The 20725-nt window shown below is 37.1% G+C and overlaps 1 protein-coding gene across 1 annotated transcript; it reads left to right on the top strand.

Moving 5' to 3' along the window:
- Window positions 1–5576: 5576 nt before the first annotated feature.
- On the top strand, window positions 5577–20354 carry PCTP (phosphatidylcholine transfer protein). The gene is made up of 6 exons (XM_026680811.2): window positions 5577–5897; window positions 11613–11730; window positions 15896–15975; window positions 16284–16455; window positions 18816–18883; window positions 19257–20354. The coding sequence occupies exons 1-6, from the start codon at window positions 5577–5579 to the stop codon at window positions 19317–19319; spliced, it is 822 nt and encodes a 273-aa protein (XP_026536596.2). The 3' UTR covers window positions 19320–20354.
- Window positions 20355–20725: the final 371 nt, after the last annotated feature.

Genomic DNA, 20725 nt, shown 5'->3' with positions numbered 1-20725 from the left:
AGCAATTCTCATTGCAAAAGAATTGGAAAGAGAGATGTTTATTCTTCAGTAAGTACCATAGGATGTTGAGAGTGGGATACTCCCAGGAGGGGCCAGAAGGCAGAATGAAAAGGTCTGAATGTGAACATAAGGAGCAAATCTTCAACTTTTTAAGATGCCATTTGCCAGATGCAATAAAACTGGTACCTCCTTCTTATTAAGAAAACAAGGGCTCTTTTCCTGGAGAATGAACAATTCTGAGAGGGTGTAACTGTTCGTAATTATGATGTGCTTTTGTAAGAATGTCAACAAAAGAAAAGACCTTTTGAAGATCTAGTGTTTTTGAAATATGCCAGTGTAAAGAGATTTGTGTTTTTGAAAGGATGTTTAATTAAAACTTTACAAATCTTAAAAAGCCTTTACTCCACAACAGAGGTTAGCAAACAGTTGCACAAAGTATCCCAAAATGTGATTCAAAGGACATCTTGCTGCTAAGATAGAGGATTTTTGAGTTAAAATGCTACTTACCGCTCCTTTTGCCAGCAGAAAACTAAATTGACATAAAAATCTGCTCCTCCACTGGTAATCCCTATATTGTCATAGGTACAATGCAGCAAATTATTCTGATCTTATAGAGTACAGGTTATTATAGCCAACAGCCATTTATCACCCTTCCCTACACTTGCTCTAAATCATTCATTCATTCATTCTTTTCTATAACCACCCATCTCAGCCAAGTGACTCTGGGTAACTTATAATTCTAAAACTTTAAAACACCCCCCCACATCTTTTTTATGAACCTCTAATCCCTTAATTTGGGGTAGAGCTGGGGCAATTGAATGGAGCTGAGTGTTTATTGCTCGGGTGCCCTTCCTGACTCCTATGTGGAATTCCGAGAAAGAAACATCTGCTGTTACCTAGGATTGAACTCTCAATCTTCTGAGTGGGAGGCGAGCATCTTCAACATTATGACACCATGCTGCTTAAAACTTCTTTGCAAGACATAGCTGCCACTACCTCCATCGATTCTGCTTTAAAACTGGAATCCAATGTAGAGTGATTATGAGCAACTTTGTCCACCAGATGTGCAGTATATTCCTCACAATGACCCTTTAGGTCAGGGGTATCAAATTCAAGGCCCGTGGACCAGATCTGGCCCATGGGGTGCTTAGATCTGACCCGTGAGTGCATCCTGGAAACAGCGAAGGACTGGCCTGCGGTGCCTCTGCCAGTGAAAATGGAGCTCGGGATGAGGGCCCCCCAAGCTCTGTTTTCGCTGGCAGAGGGTTGCAGAGCGCTCAGGTAAACCATAGGCACTCCTGACATGAGTGATGTCAATTTAGCCATGCTCACCCTGGCCATGCCCACATCTGGCCCCAGGAGGTCAAACACAACCCTGATGTGGCCCTCAATGACATCAAGTTTGACACCTCTGCTTTAGGTGAACTCTGCCAACTAGCAGCTGGTAGAAAAATGGCAGTCTCTCATTTACTCTCTACACCCTGTCACCACTGTTAGTCCACCATGATAGGTGTGGGTGTGGGAGCAGGCTGCATGGTGAAGCATGAAAGAAAGCCAGGACCCTCCTGCATAACTGTCCCTGCACTTGTATCTGTACCTGGTGGCTCTTGGGGATAGCCTGGTCTGAAAGAAGTCGAGTCTTCTACTATACAGAAGAGAATAACTCTGGAATAGAGACCAGGAGGGAAGGAGTAATATCTGTCCTAGTTTAAATTTCAGATCAGCTGAGGCAGCTTCATAAGGATAGGAAAGGAGGGAGGGAGAAAGGAAGGAAGAAACTAAGCTATGTCAGTATTACAGTTAGATGCAAGTGGGGAAAGTCTTATGAATATATAGAAAATAGAAACTTGCAGTTATGACTGGTTATTTCAAATTAACCTTCTGAATATGTCCTTGTTATATTCCTTTCATATTCCCTATGCCATTGGCTGAGTGAAGTAAGAAAATGGAAGCTACTTTGTGTTCTGCCTATCAGTATACAGTCAAATCCTTTTTTAAATGATTATATCCAAAAGGATTCTGTTCAGTGCTGATATGCTACTGGTTCGATCAAACTGGTAGTAAAAAAAGCTTCTGATGATCAGCTGAGAGAAGGAAAAAAATTCTTTTTTTTTTTTTTTGGTAAAAGTTTTATTGATTTTAACAACAAATAAAAACACATAAAACATAAAACATAACATAAGAACATCATCATTCTTCATAAATTTACAGACAGTGTATCGGTTGGTTTACCACTCCTTTTTGTGCATCCATTTCAGAGAAGGAAAAAAATTCTTGACGATCAGCTGAGAAGAGAAAGAAGAGAAAAGTGCAGATCTCTTCTTTATCCTCTCAGCTGATAGGCGCTGCAGGTCTCAGCTGGTGTGGGAAAAGCTGCATGCTAGGCAAAGCACGCCCACCAAGCCATGCCCACCAAAGCGGCGGTAAAACAATTTGAATCCCATCACTGATTCTGTTTCTGCCCCTTATGAAATGTTCTTTTCCCAAAACATGCTCTTTAGGTGTACCTTAAAGCACACATATTTCCTTTTTGAATGCAGAAACGGGCACATACCCAATTACAGCCAAAATAATGTATAATTATAGGATTAAGCTTGAATTACTGGGTTAAGCAGATTCACAATTTGTCAAGTTGTGTCTTTTGAAGCAAATGAAATTTCCCACTTCATCTTGCAATTGTTGCTTTCTGTTTTTAACCAATCATATGCATATTTTTGTCACTTCACCAAGTCTTTCTGAATACAAATAATGCTTATGATAATCAGCCATTTAAAAACAAGATTCTGGATGTTTTGAGAAGAATTGTTCTTAGGTTTTGCATACAGATCATCCTTGCTAGCCAATTATGTAACAATTGAAGTTATAATGGACTTTTTAAAAGCTACTTATGACCTGTCCTCAAAGTTACGACTACTGCCCCTGCAGTCACATTTCAGGCACTTGGCAACCTGTTTGCTTTTATAATTGATTGCTAAACACCCTGTGATCATATGATTATTTGCAATTTTCTCTGCTGGCTTCCTCAGAGTCAGTGGAGAAGCTGGCAGGCTGGAGAAAGGAAGGTCTGCTCTTCATGATCTGAATTTCCTTTCCCCAGCCTGCCACTGCAATTCCCTTCTGTGCACTGCGAGGAGTTGCCCACTGTTCTTTGGCAAGCAGCTCTTTCACTGTCCACTTAACAACCCATATGGTTGCCCAATGACCACAACTAGAAGAGCTGGGATTGCATTTGTTGAGTGAAGCAATCATGTGGGCATCTCGCTTAATGACCACATTGCCCAATGACCAAAATTCTGGTCTGAAATTGAGGACAACTATAGCAATATTGCCCTTTGGCATAAAATTAATATAACCAACTGAATATGACTACTATTTAAGGTGTGCAACAGCCATTCCTTAGAGATATTCACCAGAATAGTTTTAGCTACTGAGAAATTTCTTAAAAGTACCATATAACACGGCTAGTCTTCATTTACCAATTGCAATTGGGACAGTAACTCAGTTATTAAGTGGAGCAATCTCCAGGCTGAAATCACAACTGTGCTTTTGATCTTCCTTCAGCTTTCCTTTGATTTACAGATCTGTGAAGGTTATAAATATGAGGATTGGTCGTAAAATTGTTTTTTCATCACTATTGTAATTGTAAATGGTTGCTGTCCAACACAATCACTGAACAATGACCACTTGTTTGTGTTTCTGTGATCAAATAAAACTATAGAACACATTTCTGATTCTTGACTCTTGACTAACGTATCTTTTTTTTATGTACATTGAGAGCATATGCACCAAGACAAATTCCTTGTGTGACTAATCACACTTGGCCAATAAAGAATTCTATTCTATTCTATTTGATATTATTTATTGAACTGCCCTACTTCTGTCCATGGCAAATTAAGGAAACTATGCTATTTATTTATTTATTTGTATGCCTTTATTTTTTTACAAATCACTCACTCATATTCAACATTTCTCATTCTGTTTTTCCCACAGCAACCTGTGAGGTGAGTTGGACTGGGAGAGTGACCAGCCCAAGGTCACCGGATGGCTTTTCATGGCTAAGGTGGGACTAGAACTCACGGTCTCCTGGTTTTTAGCTTGGTGCCTTAACCACTGGTGCTTTTTGGCCCAATTCGTCAACATTTAATACTTGATGAATTCAGATGGGGGGCTGTATTATGGAAGCTGGCAAGCTTTGTTCAAGTAACAAACCCATTAATTATTTTATTGAAATTATTAACTTTTTACTTTTATAGTTAATGTAGCAATATTGCTCTGTATGTTTTGGTTACTCTTACAGATTCTGATGTATTTTAATTTTGGTTGATTATGTTTTTACTTAACTTTCATACTGATTATTATACTCTGTTGTGGTTGAAACAATAAACAAAATGAACTTGCTTAGATCTCCACACTGTTCTAATTAACTCTGAGCAGATTACAATTTTTCCTCACAGCAATAAACTTATTTATATAAACCCTAACAATATAATTGGTACAATGAGCTCTTAAAAATCCTCATTAACAAGCATCCACATTATCACATTAATAATAAAATTTTCTGGTATTTCTTCCATCTCAGGAGCAGATAATCACAGTCTCTTTCTATCCCCATGGAAAAGCCATATCCTTACAGTCGTCCAAAACATTCAGACAGATGGGGGTCCATCTTACCTCTTGGGTTAAGCTCTTCCATAGGAAAAGACATAAATGGACTAGATATTCACAATCCCTCACAATTTCAGGACCTTGAAAGCTTTTCCTGCTGTGGCCTAAAAGTCTGCTCAGTTTTGGTGTTATATTTTCTTTGGATTCAGCCGCTGTTAAGCATTTCTTAGACTTCTAAAAAAAAAACCTCTGCACCCTTATTGCCCTTCACGAACATGACAGCCTGAAATATCAACAAGCCAATCACATTTTAGCCTTGTCACTTATGGAAACTCAAGCCATGTGGTTAGTTTATGGTTGCATATGTCATACAGACTCAGAATTGGATTAACCCAGAGCGTGTCATGGGAACAGAGTCGTCAAAAGTGATTCTTAGGCAAAGTGTCTGACTGAAGTACGATGACCCGTTTGGCAATTATTCTTGGATGAAAGGAGCTACTTAGACCTGTTGTACGGTTGGCTTTTAGCCCAGTTTACAGCCCGTGCAAGAGTAATCCTGGCTGACAATTCTTTTAAGCCCCTTAGAGGCCTTTGCTTCTAACAACCGTTAACTTTTTCTAGGTCGTCTAACAGCAGCCGTCCTAAAGAAACATGACCCGGCGGGAGTGGGGGAAGGCGGAAGGGGCGAAAGGGTCATGTCATCGGTGGGGATCTGCCCCAGAGGATACCCCTTCCCCAGATCCTGCGAGCTGCAGCGAGGAGGGTCAGACTCTGGGGCCCTCCCGTCCCTGGGGACACCTTCTTTCTTTGCCCCCAGACGCATCGCCCGAGGGATTTCGCTCATCGCGTCAGGGGGGCGGCATTCGAACCCAGGTCCGCGCGCGCCCCTCGTGCAACCGTTACGCCGCGCCGGGCCCGGCCGAGCTGAGCGTGTCGGGAGCTCCGCCGGCAATGCTGCTTGGGCCCGGGCCATGTGCCCGCCGGAAATCTTTAGCAACTTGGTCCGGAGGCGCACCAGTGGCCTGCTGAAGGGGGCGGCCAAGGACGAGCTAAAGGGAGGCGAGGTCTGCGCCTGCCCTTTCTCGGTGGGGATGTCCCGAAGCAGCGTCAGCAACGTAGCTTCCTCCTCGGCCGCCCACCTCCGCAGGCCGGAGCAGTCACGCCCGCTCTTTGCCGAGGACCAGTTCCTGGCCGTTTCCAAGGAGCTGATCAGCCCTAGCGGGCGCCCCGACGCCTCCTGGCAGCTCCTCACCAACATTCAGGGTCTCTGCATCTACCGACTGTATGACGAGGTGCGAGGGGTCGCACCATGGTCCGTCTCCCCCATCCCCGAGTCCGCTGCCCGGGGGAGACAGATGGGAGAGGGCAAGGGCCTTATTAATTTACTTGTTATGCTACCATAGAAACTGAAATGTTACGGCGGAGCCCGTGCCTCGGATTTTATTAGACTATTTCCCAGCTAGTTGAGTCAGTGGACCTTGGCTCATTTAAAAAAAAAAAAAAAAAAAATGGAAAGGAAATGGAAAACAAATGAGAGTCGCCATCTCAGAGAAGCCAGAATAGATGAGTCCGTGTAATAATCTCCATTAATCGAGCTAATTTTACAAAAAAAAAAAAAACCACCTTTATTTTACCTTTACTTTTAATTATTTTTAACCTCACCTCTTTCCGCCAAGATGTTCAGGAGGCCTGCAGGGTGGCTTCCCACCTGTTGCCTTCACAGTAAACCTGCAAGGTGGAAAGAGGCAGATTATGACCTCCCCAGATCTTCCTGTCAAAAGTTTGGGGTGGTTATAGAGGGTTGAATCTTGGAGCTCCCTTATCAGTCTCCCATATTTTAACCACTGTTTTAACCATGAGCAAAATCGTAAAGAGAACAGGACTGTTAGGCATGATCCATCAGATATGATGGTACATTTTTTTTTTGTAATCTGAAAGTTTCAGTCTGTCAATATTTTTGTCATTTTGAGGGGGAAGAAGAAATAATTGTAAACTGTCTGGGCATAGACAACAAATGTCCCCATCATAAACTATGAAGATTGGCAAAATCAAAGTTTTTTCCAAGTCCAATACTGTTTCCAATAGTCATTAGCCAGGACCCTTTGGGAATTCTTGCATACAATCGTAATCAGTTTTCTGTATTTCTTTTCTGCCATCCAGTTGTCCAGATGTTTGCAGCCTGGATAAAAGTAGCCCTAGCATTTAAAAGTATGCTTTTAAAGTGAAGGACCAGTTCTGCTAAGTAATAAATCATCGATAAATTTGTCCTATTAAGGGAACTAACATAAAAGATAGGAAAATTAATAAAAAGAATAGACTTGTACTTATTTTTATAGATTGAGCAACTATGATTACATGGCGTTTATTTTTTAAAATTTATTGGCGAGTGCCCGAAAAGACATCTTTATTTTTCATGAACATTCTGCCATCCTATCCTTCAACTTTTATTTTCTTTCATTTTTCTGTTTCCCATACTTGAGATGAGGTGACAATGAGGGCTAACAGCTTGAATTTATCATACTTAATCATGGGTATATTCAACAATATTCTTTTTTCCTTACTCCTTTTCACTTAGGGATGTTTACTATAAGACAAAATTAGAGAAGCTGTGGGATGCAGATCTAGCTCTTATTGCAAGTCTGGCTTTTCTGCAGCATTGTTGAGCTGGTCAGGGAGGCGAGCAGGATGCTTGGAGTATAGGTAGAGGCAGAATTTTCTTCTACCCTCCCTTCCTACGCAGTTAATATCTTTGGAAATAAAGTTTTTGCTCTCTTCACATTCTATAGAGCTTGCTTGAAGGAATATAAAGAATAATTTGGGTTTGGAAATTAAAAATAATTGTTTCTCAAAAGCCCAATTATTCTCTTACATTTTAGAAACATTATTCTTATTGAATATTTGTTTTTCAAGAGAAAAAACCCTATATAATATGTTTTTTTACTGTCAGCTCCTGAGATCTGAAAGGCCAAGAACTATTTCCTCCAATATATTATCAAATAAAATTGATTGTCCTCACCCTAGACTACCTACATAAAATACTCCTAAGAAATGGTGGTGGTGGTGGAGAGTTCAGTCTCTTTGATGTAAATGCTTCTTAGCCTTCCTGAAAATATTAAAAGGTTCATTCTCTTCTCCTAAGACTCTAATTAGGACACTATTTTATAGGAATCTTAATGATTGCAAAGAGTGAAGGCCATTATGTGTATTTGTGAAAGCGAGATAGGAAAAGGGAAATAATTACATGTATTCTTGTCCTTGCAACTATAATTGAGCCCAGAATTATGGTCGTAAGTTGTGTGGGTTGTTAAGCAAGGTTAGACATTTCTTGTAGTGGTCATTAAGCAAATGCCATAGTCAAATGAACATGGTGGTCATTAAGTGAACATGGTAGTTGTTCACTGAACCCATTATTCCGAATGGGTAGTTTTTGCCAGTTTTTCATATTATTTCTTATTACTTCACTTTACTGATTTAAATAAAAGAAAAGCATTTTACATGTTAATGGAATATATTTATTTATTTATTTTATTTATATTTCATGCTTCTTAACTGCCCAATCTCCTTCAGAGAGGGGCTCTGTATAATCATGTCAGAAATACATAAACACTTTTGATTCACACTCCTGATTATAATTAAGGTTTCAAATTATACAATATAACTTAATAACGTATATAAATTTATAACCTTATGTATAAGTTATACAAAAAGTAAGAAAGCCAGTATACATATAGTTTATTGCAGGGGTGTCAAACTGAAGGACTGGGGGCTGGAGGCTGGATCCATGGGGTGCTTAGATCTGGCCCGCGGGAACGCCCTGGAAATAGCAAAGGAGATGTCTGCGGTGCCTCTGCCAAAGAAAATGGAGCTCAGGAGGGCCATGTGCATCTCTACTAAGCTCTGTTTTTACTGGCAGAGGGTTGCAGGACGTTATCGCAGCCGAAAACAGAGCTCGGGAGCCCATTTTCACTGTCAAAGCGCTCGGGCCACCACAGGCACCCCTGACATGAGTGATGTCGAACTGGTCACACCCACCCTGGCCACACCCACCCTGGCCACCAGAGGTCAAACACAACCCCGATGTGGCCCTCAATGAAATCGAGTTTGACACCACTGGTTTATTAAATCAAAGGCTATTATCTGATGATCATATTAGAATTTCAAGGTTTTGGTATTTGCAGTTCTTAATGAAATGTATTTTCAATTGCTGTTCCATCTGACTGCATCTGTATTCATTAGATTAAGCCAGTATTTTAGATCAAGTTTGAGTTATGTATTCAAGAACTTGATTAATTTATCTCTTGATGTTAGTGAAAAGCATTCATTCTTTCCTATTTGCTATATATTTTCCAGACAAGCTGCTGGTTCCAAATGTTTTATACTGTCAGTCCCATCTACTGCCTGCAAACAGCCTTGGAGTAGGCTGCTAAAATTGTGCCATTTTAATATATATTATATCCAATTTTATTGACATTTCATTATTGAAAGATTTTTTCTGAAGCAGTGGGAAAGCTTAAGATGATTTTAAAGCAATGAAATAATTTTTGTTATAATTTTGTATAATATAAACATTGAGTATTTGTTTAAAGCTAAAGTAGTTATGGTTGTTTACCTCTATCTGCAGGAGCAGTTTTGATGCATCTATAAAGAGTGGGTTTATCTCCACTTCTGGATTGATTGTTCAAAGCAATATTGTAAAAATGTATTGAAAATAAATAATAAATAAGGGAAATGTTTAATACCACTATAAAATTCTGTTTGAATTGTACACCATTATTTAAATTACTGTTTTTCTTCAAATGATGGTTTAATAGAGGCCCTAGCTGATTTTACTGAAGGATGAAATTATGTTTACTGAATTGGGTTACTATAGTTACATTCAAAATTCTAATAGAAGAATTAAAATAAAATTAGATTTAATAAGCATTAGAACTCATAGACAGGGTAATTTTAGTTAATCACTTAAATTCTACCCATATATAATATTGAGTATGTTTCTCATCAGGGAAAACATTTAAATTGTTAATGCATTGAATTAGACTTTCTACAATGACTAATAGTAATAATAGCAAGTTATTTATTTTTGCTTCAAGAGTTCTAATATATTACGTAGCTAAACATCGCAACAGAAATATGATTATTGTTGCTGCTTATATTTGGGAGAATCAACAATTTGCTGCTGTATATCAAAAGCAGACAATTTACTGCTTTAATCCTTTGAAACCCTCAAGTTGCTTTTGAACATGACACAAAAACTGATGATATGTTTCCTACTGCTTTAGAGATAGGAAATACTTTAAAATGCCCTAAAGTAGTCTTATTGTCATTTTAAAGCAATGAAAGAATTCAGGAAAACTCAGATAAAAAACTGATTCTGGGTCTCTTTGCATCATCACCTCTTTCTCAGTTAGGATTTAGATAGTTCTTAGTTAACAAATGACATACAATATTCTTGTTGCTTTAAGGCCACTCCATGTTGTGTTAAGGATATATGGAAGGGATGGGATGAAGAAACACTGGCTCTAAACCATCATAGGTTTAAAAATCAAGACTCTGTTTTGCATGGTTTAATTCTCATCTAAATAATCTTACCAGCCAATTCATGTCTGAAATATCTTCCAAGTCTTGCCAAGGAACCAAACTAAATCATGAAATGCCAGGGGCTATATGATTTGTTGTCAGGTACCAATTGCCAATTATCAAATCATAAAAAAAGGAGAAAAGAATCTCCCTCCTTTCTCCTAGTATAGATGTGCTTCTCAGTTCTCTTAAGACTAGAGCCCATTAATGTTAATTGGGCTTGCAAAGGCCAATGCTGGCAGAAAGGATTTCTGGATTCAAGTAAGGGCTGGGATGAAAATGAGCGCAGTTTTCCAGTTTTGCCTTCTAGCTCAAATGATAAGAACTGGTGAAACTGATGTGTTTTTATTCAGTGATCCACTGGTAATCTGGTGATATATTCATTGTGACCAAGCAAATCTGGCCCTAAACGTGGTTGAATTAGATGTCTAAGCCTCCTCCCAGCTGAATGATTCATTGAGTGTCAATGTTTGCAGAGGAAAACCGCATGGCTTCAAAGATTTGCCCACATAAGGAAAAGCGATTAGTGTTTGTTTTCTCAATGCTGGAGGAAAAGGTAAAGAAGTAGGTGAATCTACTAACTAGAGGTCATGGTTAGTGTTGTCTGAACAAAACATCTGGCCTAGATCATTGTCAAAGATTGAAAACTAGACAGGTTTTCTATCTAGCCAGTATCAGCATGGGAGATAAACATCTTAAGGCTGCCATGCAGAGTGATATGGTTACTATATGAAGAAATCTATTTTCTAACACGATGGAAGCTTTTAGCTTAAATCTAACTGTATTTCCACAAATGGAATAGATAATTAGATGCCATTCATTGAGTTCAATTTCTGGTGAATTCCTAGATAAATGATTGCCATCTCAACCTGCCTTCCATAATTATAATACAGCTTTTCCAAGGACATTCCAGCAATGTTTTTTCTCCTGTCCATTCATGTATTCTGTTCCCCCTTTTTACTTCTTTCAGCCTAGTCAACCAGACACTCATTCTCTCTTGTACTACATCTTTTTGCATCGCTTCAAAGCAGATGGGGGGGGGGGTTATTATTGCAAAAGGAGGAAAAGAAGGGTAGGCATCATCACATGAGTGATTAGAAACCTGCTGGCAAATATCGTATTTCATATTTTGAAAGGGACACCTTAGGCCTTTCACCAAAGGGTCAGTAGTATCTGTCCTTTAAGACAAATATTATATTTGAGATGCTAATGTAAATTGATTTTATGAAAGTAGATTGGATTGGTAAAAGTAGCCTTCCCTAATTTGGTGTCCTTTGATTATGAACACTGCACTCCCTGATTCTTAGCAATGGCTTTGCTGAGTGACACTGGGGAGAAGAAGGGTGATACAAAGTAATAGCTTAGCAGAATTGGTACTACAAAGCAGATATTGCTTTTTTATCTGACTGGTTTTTAATTTCTTTTTCCAGAAATCGGGGCTGTATGAATATAAAATCTACAGCATACTTAATGATTGTTCCCCAGAGCTATGTGCTGAAGTTTATATGGACTTAAACTACAGAACAAAATGGGACCAATATGTTAAAAGTTAGTAAATAATTCTAATGTTTCTTCTATATTGCTATCCTTTTTAAGATTCTTTCATTTCACTGTTTTAAATTGAAACCTGATTAATTCAGTGAGTGAACTTTTCTTTTTTTAAAATACAAATACTGTTTAAAATGCTCTTCCAGTGTTTATAAAATAACCTTGAAAATTATAGATATTTATTTGAGAAACTAATATGCCAGTTTCTAGGCAGCCATTTATTTCAATCAAGCCTCTTTGATCCTTCAATGATATTCTCATTTAGCTTTACTGGTATTAATATGAGGAAATCTTCTAAACAGAATTTTATTCTGCCTATGGAAAGTTTGTGTGTGTGTGTGTGTGTGTGTGTGTGTGTGTGTTTTCTATAAACCACAGATGCAATTAACATAAATTAATACATGGAAATATAATACAACCCAGACAATATTAGTATACTATTTTTGCATTGTCTGCTTCTGTTATCATGTAATGTGCTGTTCTTTCTTTTTTCATGCAATTTGTTGACTATATGTAGATAGTTAGGCTGTAGATATACATTTTGTAATTGGAGAAATATATGAATATCTTTTCGTTATGAAGTAGCTGTTTGATTTAAGTATTGTATGGAGGCCTTATAATCGAAAGAAGGTTACTAAGGGTTCCTTGCACAGAAGGAAACTATGGGAGAATTTGTGATTGGCAGAATTGTGACTAAAAATACTAGAAGTTAAAATGAATTATAATGTGGAAAGGGTGATGCAGTTTTATGTCATATAAGGTAATATCACCTGATTTTTACTCTTCAGGAATTAGAAATTAATTGTATGAAAGCGAAAAGAGAATTAATTCTGTATTTGATGATTTTAAAAAAGCATGCAGTAAAGTTGAGTAGGCTTGTTTTGCACAAATATGGTGTTGAAGAATGATTTCTGAATTCTGTAAGAGTGATATACAATTAAAACAAGGCATGCATAAGAACAAAGAGCTGAGAAAATGGTTCAATATTGAGCAGGAAATAAGAAGTAGAAATGTTCGGTTCCATTGATTGTTTAATATATTTATGGATATATGTGTATGATTAGAGATGTTCTGTCTGAAGATGTGGGTGTACATTTGTCTGATATCAAATTAATACAGCAGTGACCTCTGGTGGAAAATGTTATATTCATGTGATTTACTGCTTTTTGGGAATTATACTCTATTCCATTAGAAAATTGGTATTAAATATGAAATCCTGTGATTAACCCTTCCATACGTTTGTGGGGAAATGTTAAGAATTTAAGAGAATTCTCTTTCTGATATGAGCATCTGAAGTCACTCCTCCCCACCCCTGTAGTAGTATTAGTTGAAAAGCACAAAATGGCCTTTTTGACTTTTATGATCAGCATGATGCATTTCAAGAAGCATTTCATTTAGTTGTCTAAAAACACTGAGAATGCATTCAAGAGCATTTTCTAGTATCAACACATAAACTGCCTCAATTAGGTGCATGAGATTTCCTATTTGTCAAGTGGCTCCAATGGGAGCTTGAGAGTGGATAAGACCAATAGTAGTGCAGCAATTTTGGAACATTTTTCAAAAATTAAACTTAGTAAAAAAAGATACCTTTTGTTAAAACATGAAAAAGCACCAAATGTATTGCTTTGAATTTTTTCCTCCACCACAGGTTATTTTTAGACAGAAGTTAAGAAGTATTTGACAGTTTTGAAATGTTTAAAAAGAAATTAATGAATTATTATAAAAAGCAATCAAACATTTTAATTTGTGTTGATGGAAAAGTAGTTGACTTTAACTAACTGATAATTTTAAGAACTAGGTTACACAAGATGGCTTGAAAAACTAAAAAAGAATATTGAGGCTTTAAAAGTATAAGTCACATAATTTAAGAAACATATCTACATAAATTAACTATGGTTGTTGACAACAGAATAGAAAAACTATATTGAAAAAGATTTAGTAGCATTTTTGGATTGAGTTCTAGTTTGGTGACTAATTAGATTTCATGTCAACTGCTTTGCTTCACTGTCTGCCTTAAGAATTTCATAATAGAGCCATTGCTGGAACAAATAATGAGAATAAATAGATTTGTCCTTCTAGAATTGACTTTTTTTCTTTTCTTCATCTTATCCAAGAAGAAGCTTTCTCCATTTTGTATCTCCTAGTACTTTGCTGTTTTGAGATGGCCAGAAGAGGATTCATCATAAGGATGAGACAGTTCTAGGGGCTTAAGTTACAGAGCTGTGGATCTTCTGCTGGAAAACGGAGGGGTTTTGGCAGATACTTACTATTCTTATGTATATTATTCGTCATATTTATAGCCTACCTTTCCTCAAGACAGTGTACATAGCATTCCTTTCTTCATTCCTTCCATTACTTTTACTTTAAAATGTGAGGTAAGACAGAAAGATTAGCTCAAAGGGCTGAGCTAAACTGGAACCTGGGCCTTTCCAGGCCTAGCCCACATCTTAATCATTGCACCAGAGACATTATGCTGTATTTATTTATCTGTTTGTTCTATTCTTTTTCTTGTGGGAAAGACAATTTATTGATATATGTTATGGATCTTATAAGCTAGTCTTTCCTGATCTGGTGGCACTCCAAATGGGTCAATCTGCTGAATTCTCATTAGTGACCATGCTGGCTGGGAAATTCTGGGAGATGAAATACAGTTGGAGGGGACATGATTTACTCTATATTAAAGTCCAGCTTCTGTTAGAACACACTGTGTTTCTTGGTAACTTTCTTTTTAAAATTTGAACTGTATACAATAATGTATGTATGTATGTATGTATGTATGTATGTATGTATGTATGTATGTATGTATGTTGAAGGTGGGGTTTGGGGGCAACAAGATACTAAAAATACAAGTGAATGGAGTACTGAGGAAGAGGGAAACTTTTGCAAGAAAATGGTGAAGAATTTATTGTATATGAGTCTTACTTGGCACCCTTTTAGGTTCAAGCAATCTGTAGTCAGAGACTTAACACATCCTGATTCGTCATAGTTGCTCAGCATGGTTCTTGTTTCATAATAGATATGTTCCTACAGTGCAACAGAGTCAGAAGTACATTTTTGTTTTTCTTTAATGAGGCTAAATAAATGGTGATAGATAAATAACTTCTCTTAATATTATTTCCTATTCTTCTTCTGTATAACTTCTCCTTTTCCTGATGTATTCTTTTTAAAAAGTCAGTACTGTTTGGGGGATTCATTTTCCTTAGGCTCTGAGCTTCTCAGGGGTCACTTTTGCAAGCCAAAGCTGCTATCCACTGAGAAGCAGTTAAGATATAATGATTCCATAATTGCTGCCATGGTTTTTGGCCTTGATCTCATTAACTTGCAATTTAGTCTGAATAATAATCTATAAAAATTATCATGTGCTAGTAAAAAAAAAAAAACGTGATGGAACTTCTTAGTTGAAACAAATAGTCAAGAAGGAATGTTTAAAATACTGTAGGATTTCCAAATACAAACTGATAAAGCCTTGGCTTATAACAAGAAAGTGATTGGCTGAAAAGAAAAAGTGGGGATAATTGATGTGGCAATACCAGGGTAGTAGAATAAAAGACAAAGAATTGGAGAAGATCACAAAGTATAAGATTTGCAAATCAAAGTTGAAAGATTATGGCATAAGCCTGCCATGGTGGTCCTACATGATTATCGACATACTGAGTAGCAAACCAAATCTGGGACAACATTTAGAAAATAGGTACATTGCAGAAGGCCGAACTTCTTGAATCCACATATATATATTATGCTGATACATTATGACGTCCTAAGTTCTTGGAAAGAACACGGGATTGCTTTGGTTAGTGACATGGGCAGCATATAAATTTATTGAATAAATAAAATAAAAAAGAACTCGCTGTGCATGAAGGCCAACACCAGCTAAAGAACTGGCAGCTGTGATTTCACATTGTTATGCATATAATAATGAAGATTTATTAAACTTGCATGCCGTATGACTTTAAACAACTCTGAATGATGAGCAAACACATCCTGCCTCCCACCTAAGTCCCTAGAAGCTGACAGCCTAGAACAAAAGGGACATTTATTGAAATTTCACACATACCTAGCTTGATTTATGTATGACTTGTAGCATTTTCATTAAATGCTTTCTAATCATTATTGTTTGTTTAGTGAAATAAATATGTTTCTTATACATTTTACCACCAATTTGTAGATGTACGTGAGAAAACTCAGGATGGCAAAACAGCTATATACTGGGAAGTGAAGTTCCCCTTCCCCTTGGCAAACAGAGATGTATCCTTTCAAATTTTTGACAGTAATTTTATTTTAACTTTAATAGTTACAAACCTTGCTACCATCTCAGTTTTTCTCAATTTCTGAAAATTTGAATGGTGCACAAATTAATCCTTATTAGAAACTAAAAAAGTAGAATCTTTATACATGCTGTTGTTTCATCTTATACTTTTGGGGGGGGAAAAACAACCACATAATTTTAAATCCAAAATGCAATTGAATCTGTGCTCCCTAAATTTGAGGTATGTCTGGACACATAATGTATGTTAAATTTTAAAATCCTGATTATTTCTTAAACTTCAGCACAGTATGTTTTTGTTCGCGAGCGTCAAGATATGGAGCTTGATGGGCAGAAGATCTATGTTATATTGGCTAAAAGTGTGAATACTGTTAAATTCTCAGAAAAGCCTGGGATTGTTAGAGTAAAGAATTTTAGACAAGGTGTGGCCTTTGCAAGTGATGGCAAGAAAGGGTGCAAAGGTAAGAAATTAATAGATAATTTTATAGGAATGGTTAATTTGATCAGAAAATTTAAATTCTAATTCAGGACTTTGGCAAATATCTATATGCCTTTGTAAAAATTAATTTATGTCTTTTGTTAGCGATTAGGATAAACAGATTGCTGAAAGAATGTGTACATAGTAGTATTGTAGGCCTACAGCCAATGATTTATTTCACAAATTTATTTCATAAATTTCATTTATTTCACAAATTCCAATACAGATAATTCTCTCTCACAGCTAACCAATCTCTACTATTTTTGCTTCTTTCTGTTCTGTTTGTCTCCTACCTAGGGATTAAAAATATTTAGTATAGATCCCTCTGTGAACTGAATTTGAATATTTGCTGCTTTCAGATTTTTCATGGGATGCCTAGCAACTGAACAATAATTTGGCTAGCAACGGTTGGGTGAAGGACTGCACACACCTTTAAAACTGTGTGGTGACCAAGGAAATCTCTTCTACTTTTCTTTAACTTTTAAAATGCTTGGTGCACTCACAGCAGCACCATGCTCTATGAAGAATAGAGGTTTTCCCAGTACTTCTTGGATTGACCATGTGATACATTGAACATTATGTAAAATCAAAACTTGCTGAAGAAATATCAACAGACTTTCAGGAAATGTAATTTCTGCCTCACTGACCCTTTAAAGTTCTTTGAAGGTATTCAGGTTATGGATAGGGATGTCCATTGGATACAATTTTCTTTTCTTTTCTTTTCTTTCTTTACTGTCACAAGGTTTTCCAGAGGCACCAGAGTAAATTCACTATTATGGAATTGGAAGATTGGTAATCTATTAAAGAACAGAAAGCACAAAGAAAACAAATGGCTTTAAAATAGCAACAGCAACCAAAATTTTGTTTCACTATGTTTGAAAATAATTATGGGCAAATTGAAAAGCAACAACAAGGTTTGCTAATAGCAAATTAGTTAGAATACTTAAAACAGAAAGGAATCTCAGTTCTTTGAAAAATTCAACATAAATTATTTAAGTTCAAATAAGCCCTTGGAAATGCACATTTGAGAAGAAAAATCCTCAGGTCACATATATACTGATGAGATTTACACTAAAATGACTAAGCAGGAATGAGATTTTGGGCATATTCCATGAGTTCTTTTAGAGAGGGCACACAATTAATGGCAAGCATTGGGATAGGGTGAGGGTGCCAGGAACTTTATTACTAGATGTATTGCAGGTTGGTGATTAAGGTGCCAGGTCTTGGTTTTTTAAAATTTTCCTGGTTTTATTATTGTGAGCCGCCTCGAGTAGTGTTTTCTAAGATACGCAGCCATATAATTCATATTAATTTATCAATTTGTTCCTTTAGTGCAGGTTCTGATAAATGGCATGGTGGAAACATTTAACTGAGATTAGACAAACTAATGAAGGGAAAGGATTATCAGTAGCTGGCAGTCATGATGTCAGTCTAGTTTTTGCAATATCAGATGCTATCTATCTCTGAACAGCAGTTGTGGAAGAAAAATTGAATAGGGCTTGGGATAGATAGGTTTTTAGTGTCATCCAGTAATTTTTTTATGATTCCAAGACCAAGATTCTTTACACTTAAATTGAAATACTACTATAATCTTTCCTTTCCCTTCCCTATCTCTCCTCCCTTCCCTCCTCCACCCACCCACCCAAAAAGAATGATTTGGTAAAGGCCAAATTTAGGGTTCTTACAAAGGATAGGTGAGGCAATGGGATTTGGGAAGGGAATGACTTTTTTTAGATTCATCTCTGTTCTTTATTGCTTTTGTTTCTGGACTGGGTTTATGTGCAATAAGTTGTCCAGTTGCCTAGAATATAATCCACATGAGAAGTACATTATGCATAAGGGAGGATATTCTGATATCCGGGAAAGAAAAAGGAATAAAATGTGCTTATAAACCAGGGGTGGGCAAACTACGGCCCGCGGGCCACATCCGGCCCGTTGGTCTTTTTAATCCGGCCCGCCGAAGATTGGTACAGAATTAAGGTTTGATGTGAATGATTGAATGATTGCATTCATTTGATTTTGACTTGTAATGACAGGCATTTCGACACCAGGTGGTGCATTAGGCGCAGTGACTTGATTTTGCGGAGATTTTGCAGTTTTTTATATGTATCGTATCTTGTGCTGACCCGGCCCGTCTGTCAAATTTTAAAAGTCAATGAGGCCCCCGAGCCAAAAAGTTGGCCCACCCCTGTTATAAACCATGTGGGGTTTCAGCACATGAAATAATAACTTTGATGGAATAAGTTCCATCCTTAATTCTAAATTACAAGCATATACTAGAGAAATGAAAAAGATGCACTTAAAATGGCACTTTGTTTTTCTTCTTTCTTTTTGGTTAAAAAGTTTTCATGACCTATTTTGATGATCCTGGTGGAAGGCTTCCTTCATGGGTTGTCAACTGGGCAGTTAAGGTAAGCAGAGCAGTTGAAGCTCTGGAGAAATAATGCTGTAGGTTAAGTCATTAAGTCATTTTGATTCATGGGCTCTTAGAAATTTGGAATATTGTTTTGTTGTTGCCTTTTCCCATATCTAATTAGAAAAGTGTGAATGGCAGTGGATGGCTGCTACTGTAGAAGAGATACCAGTAATGCAATGAGTGTGTCCCCAGAATTAGTACAAATATTAAGTCCTGATGTGATGCTTCCCTGTAAATTGTAGTATGAGATGGGTGACTTAAATCAATGTTTATCCTTTGTAGTAGCAAAAGAGATGCAAAGAAAATTAGTTGCTACTTAGTTTACTATTAAATATAGAAGGATAACTGTTTTTCAATTCCTATTCCAGACTGGAGTTCCCAACTTCTTGAAAGACATGCAGAAAGCTTGCTACACTTATCGTAAGAGATAAATGGCTCTTTGTATTCAATCTAAAGGACTGATAGATATACTTTTCAAAATTGGTCATCAATGTGGATATAGTCATGAGACATCTCTGAATAACAGCTGCCTTTGGGGATGATAATCATGAGCCATGGAAGCTTCCAGGCATATGATAATGGAACTTATTAAACTATTCATTTTCCAGTCATGCTTTCTTTTACTTTTGGTGGCTTGAAAACACAATGAAAGTATCTGTGTTTCTCAACATAACCTAATAATCTTCTTACAATCTTCTTTAAGCTAAACTCTGATGTGACATGTTCCCTTGATATCAGAGGCTGGAGAAATTGAACTGGTGCTGGAATCAGTGCTGGGTTAGAGAGTTGAGTATGCAGAGCTTATCCCATGAATTAAACTTGTTGGAGCAACTCAGTACTTTGAATTCAAGTCACTGCTTCTTTTTCCAATATCTGCTTCAAATAGAGAAATCTATTCCATATTTCTTTGACTCAAAAAAGCTGCTGACCCTCAAAGCCAATTCCCTCATGACATGAGCATCTTCCAGAAGCATCCACAGGATCCAGGGCTTTCAACAAAGCGATATAAGCAATGTGGAATTGTTATGCAAGCTGCTCCCCTTTCTTACTTCTCTGCAACTTCATAACACACTTACAAAAGGTGCAGAGCTATATATAACAACTTTCAATCCTGCTTTTGTCATTGCCTCCATTGACTCTCTCCCCCGAGCCTGTGTACCTGGAAGAACAGCAGGAATAAATAGAGCACATTTTTATCCATTGTCCTCAACAAAGAAAGATCATATAGACTAGTGTATATTTGGGAAAGTTATACACACACATATTGTTTTGTGAAACCTGCCTAAAACTAATACATGGTGGTGGTGCAATTTAGGAAAATCATGTACAAAAAAATGAATTAACTGCTTAGTAAAAAGCAAATACTAGGGTAATCAAATAAACTAACACACACACACGTATGCATGTATATGTCTTTCTGTGTGTATTGGTAGGAAGAGTATCCAAAATATATCTGGCAGTATTTCAGATTTGTCTGGGCATTTTTCTTTTTCATGATTCACAGAAATTAATTGGGAAAGGGTAGAATTTAGATACAGTACATCTGACACTGATGCATGCCCTTAGTTTGTTCTCTTTGTGGGAATGTCATCTGTTTTTAATCTTATATTTTCTAAGCAATGTGGTTTAATCGGCTCCTTGAAAGTTAAACAGATGGTAGTTTTACTTAGATATTTTGTTATATTTAACCATTAAAAAAGCTGGCCTCTCTCCAACAAAAATCATATAGACTCATTAAAACTGAAAGTCTTTTGCATTTCAATTAGAGGGGGACATGAAAGGAGCCTCCCTGAAGAATGTGTGCTGTTAAACACATTTGGGCGTCCCCTGGACAACA

Source organism: Notechis scutatus, chromosome 2, assembly GCF_049901735.1.
Source record: "Notechis scutatus isolate UNSWTSFEM ecotype Mainland chromosome 2, rNotScu1.2, whole genome shotgun sequence".
Classification (NCBI taxonomy): Eukaryota; Metazoa; Chordata; class Lepidosauria; order Squamata; family Elapidae; genus Notechis; species Notechis scutatus.
This window is presented reverse-complemented; position numbering and strand designations above follow the sequence as displayed.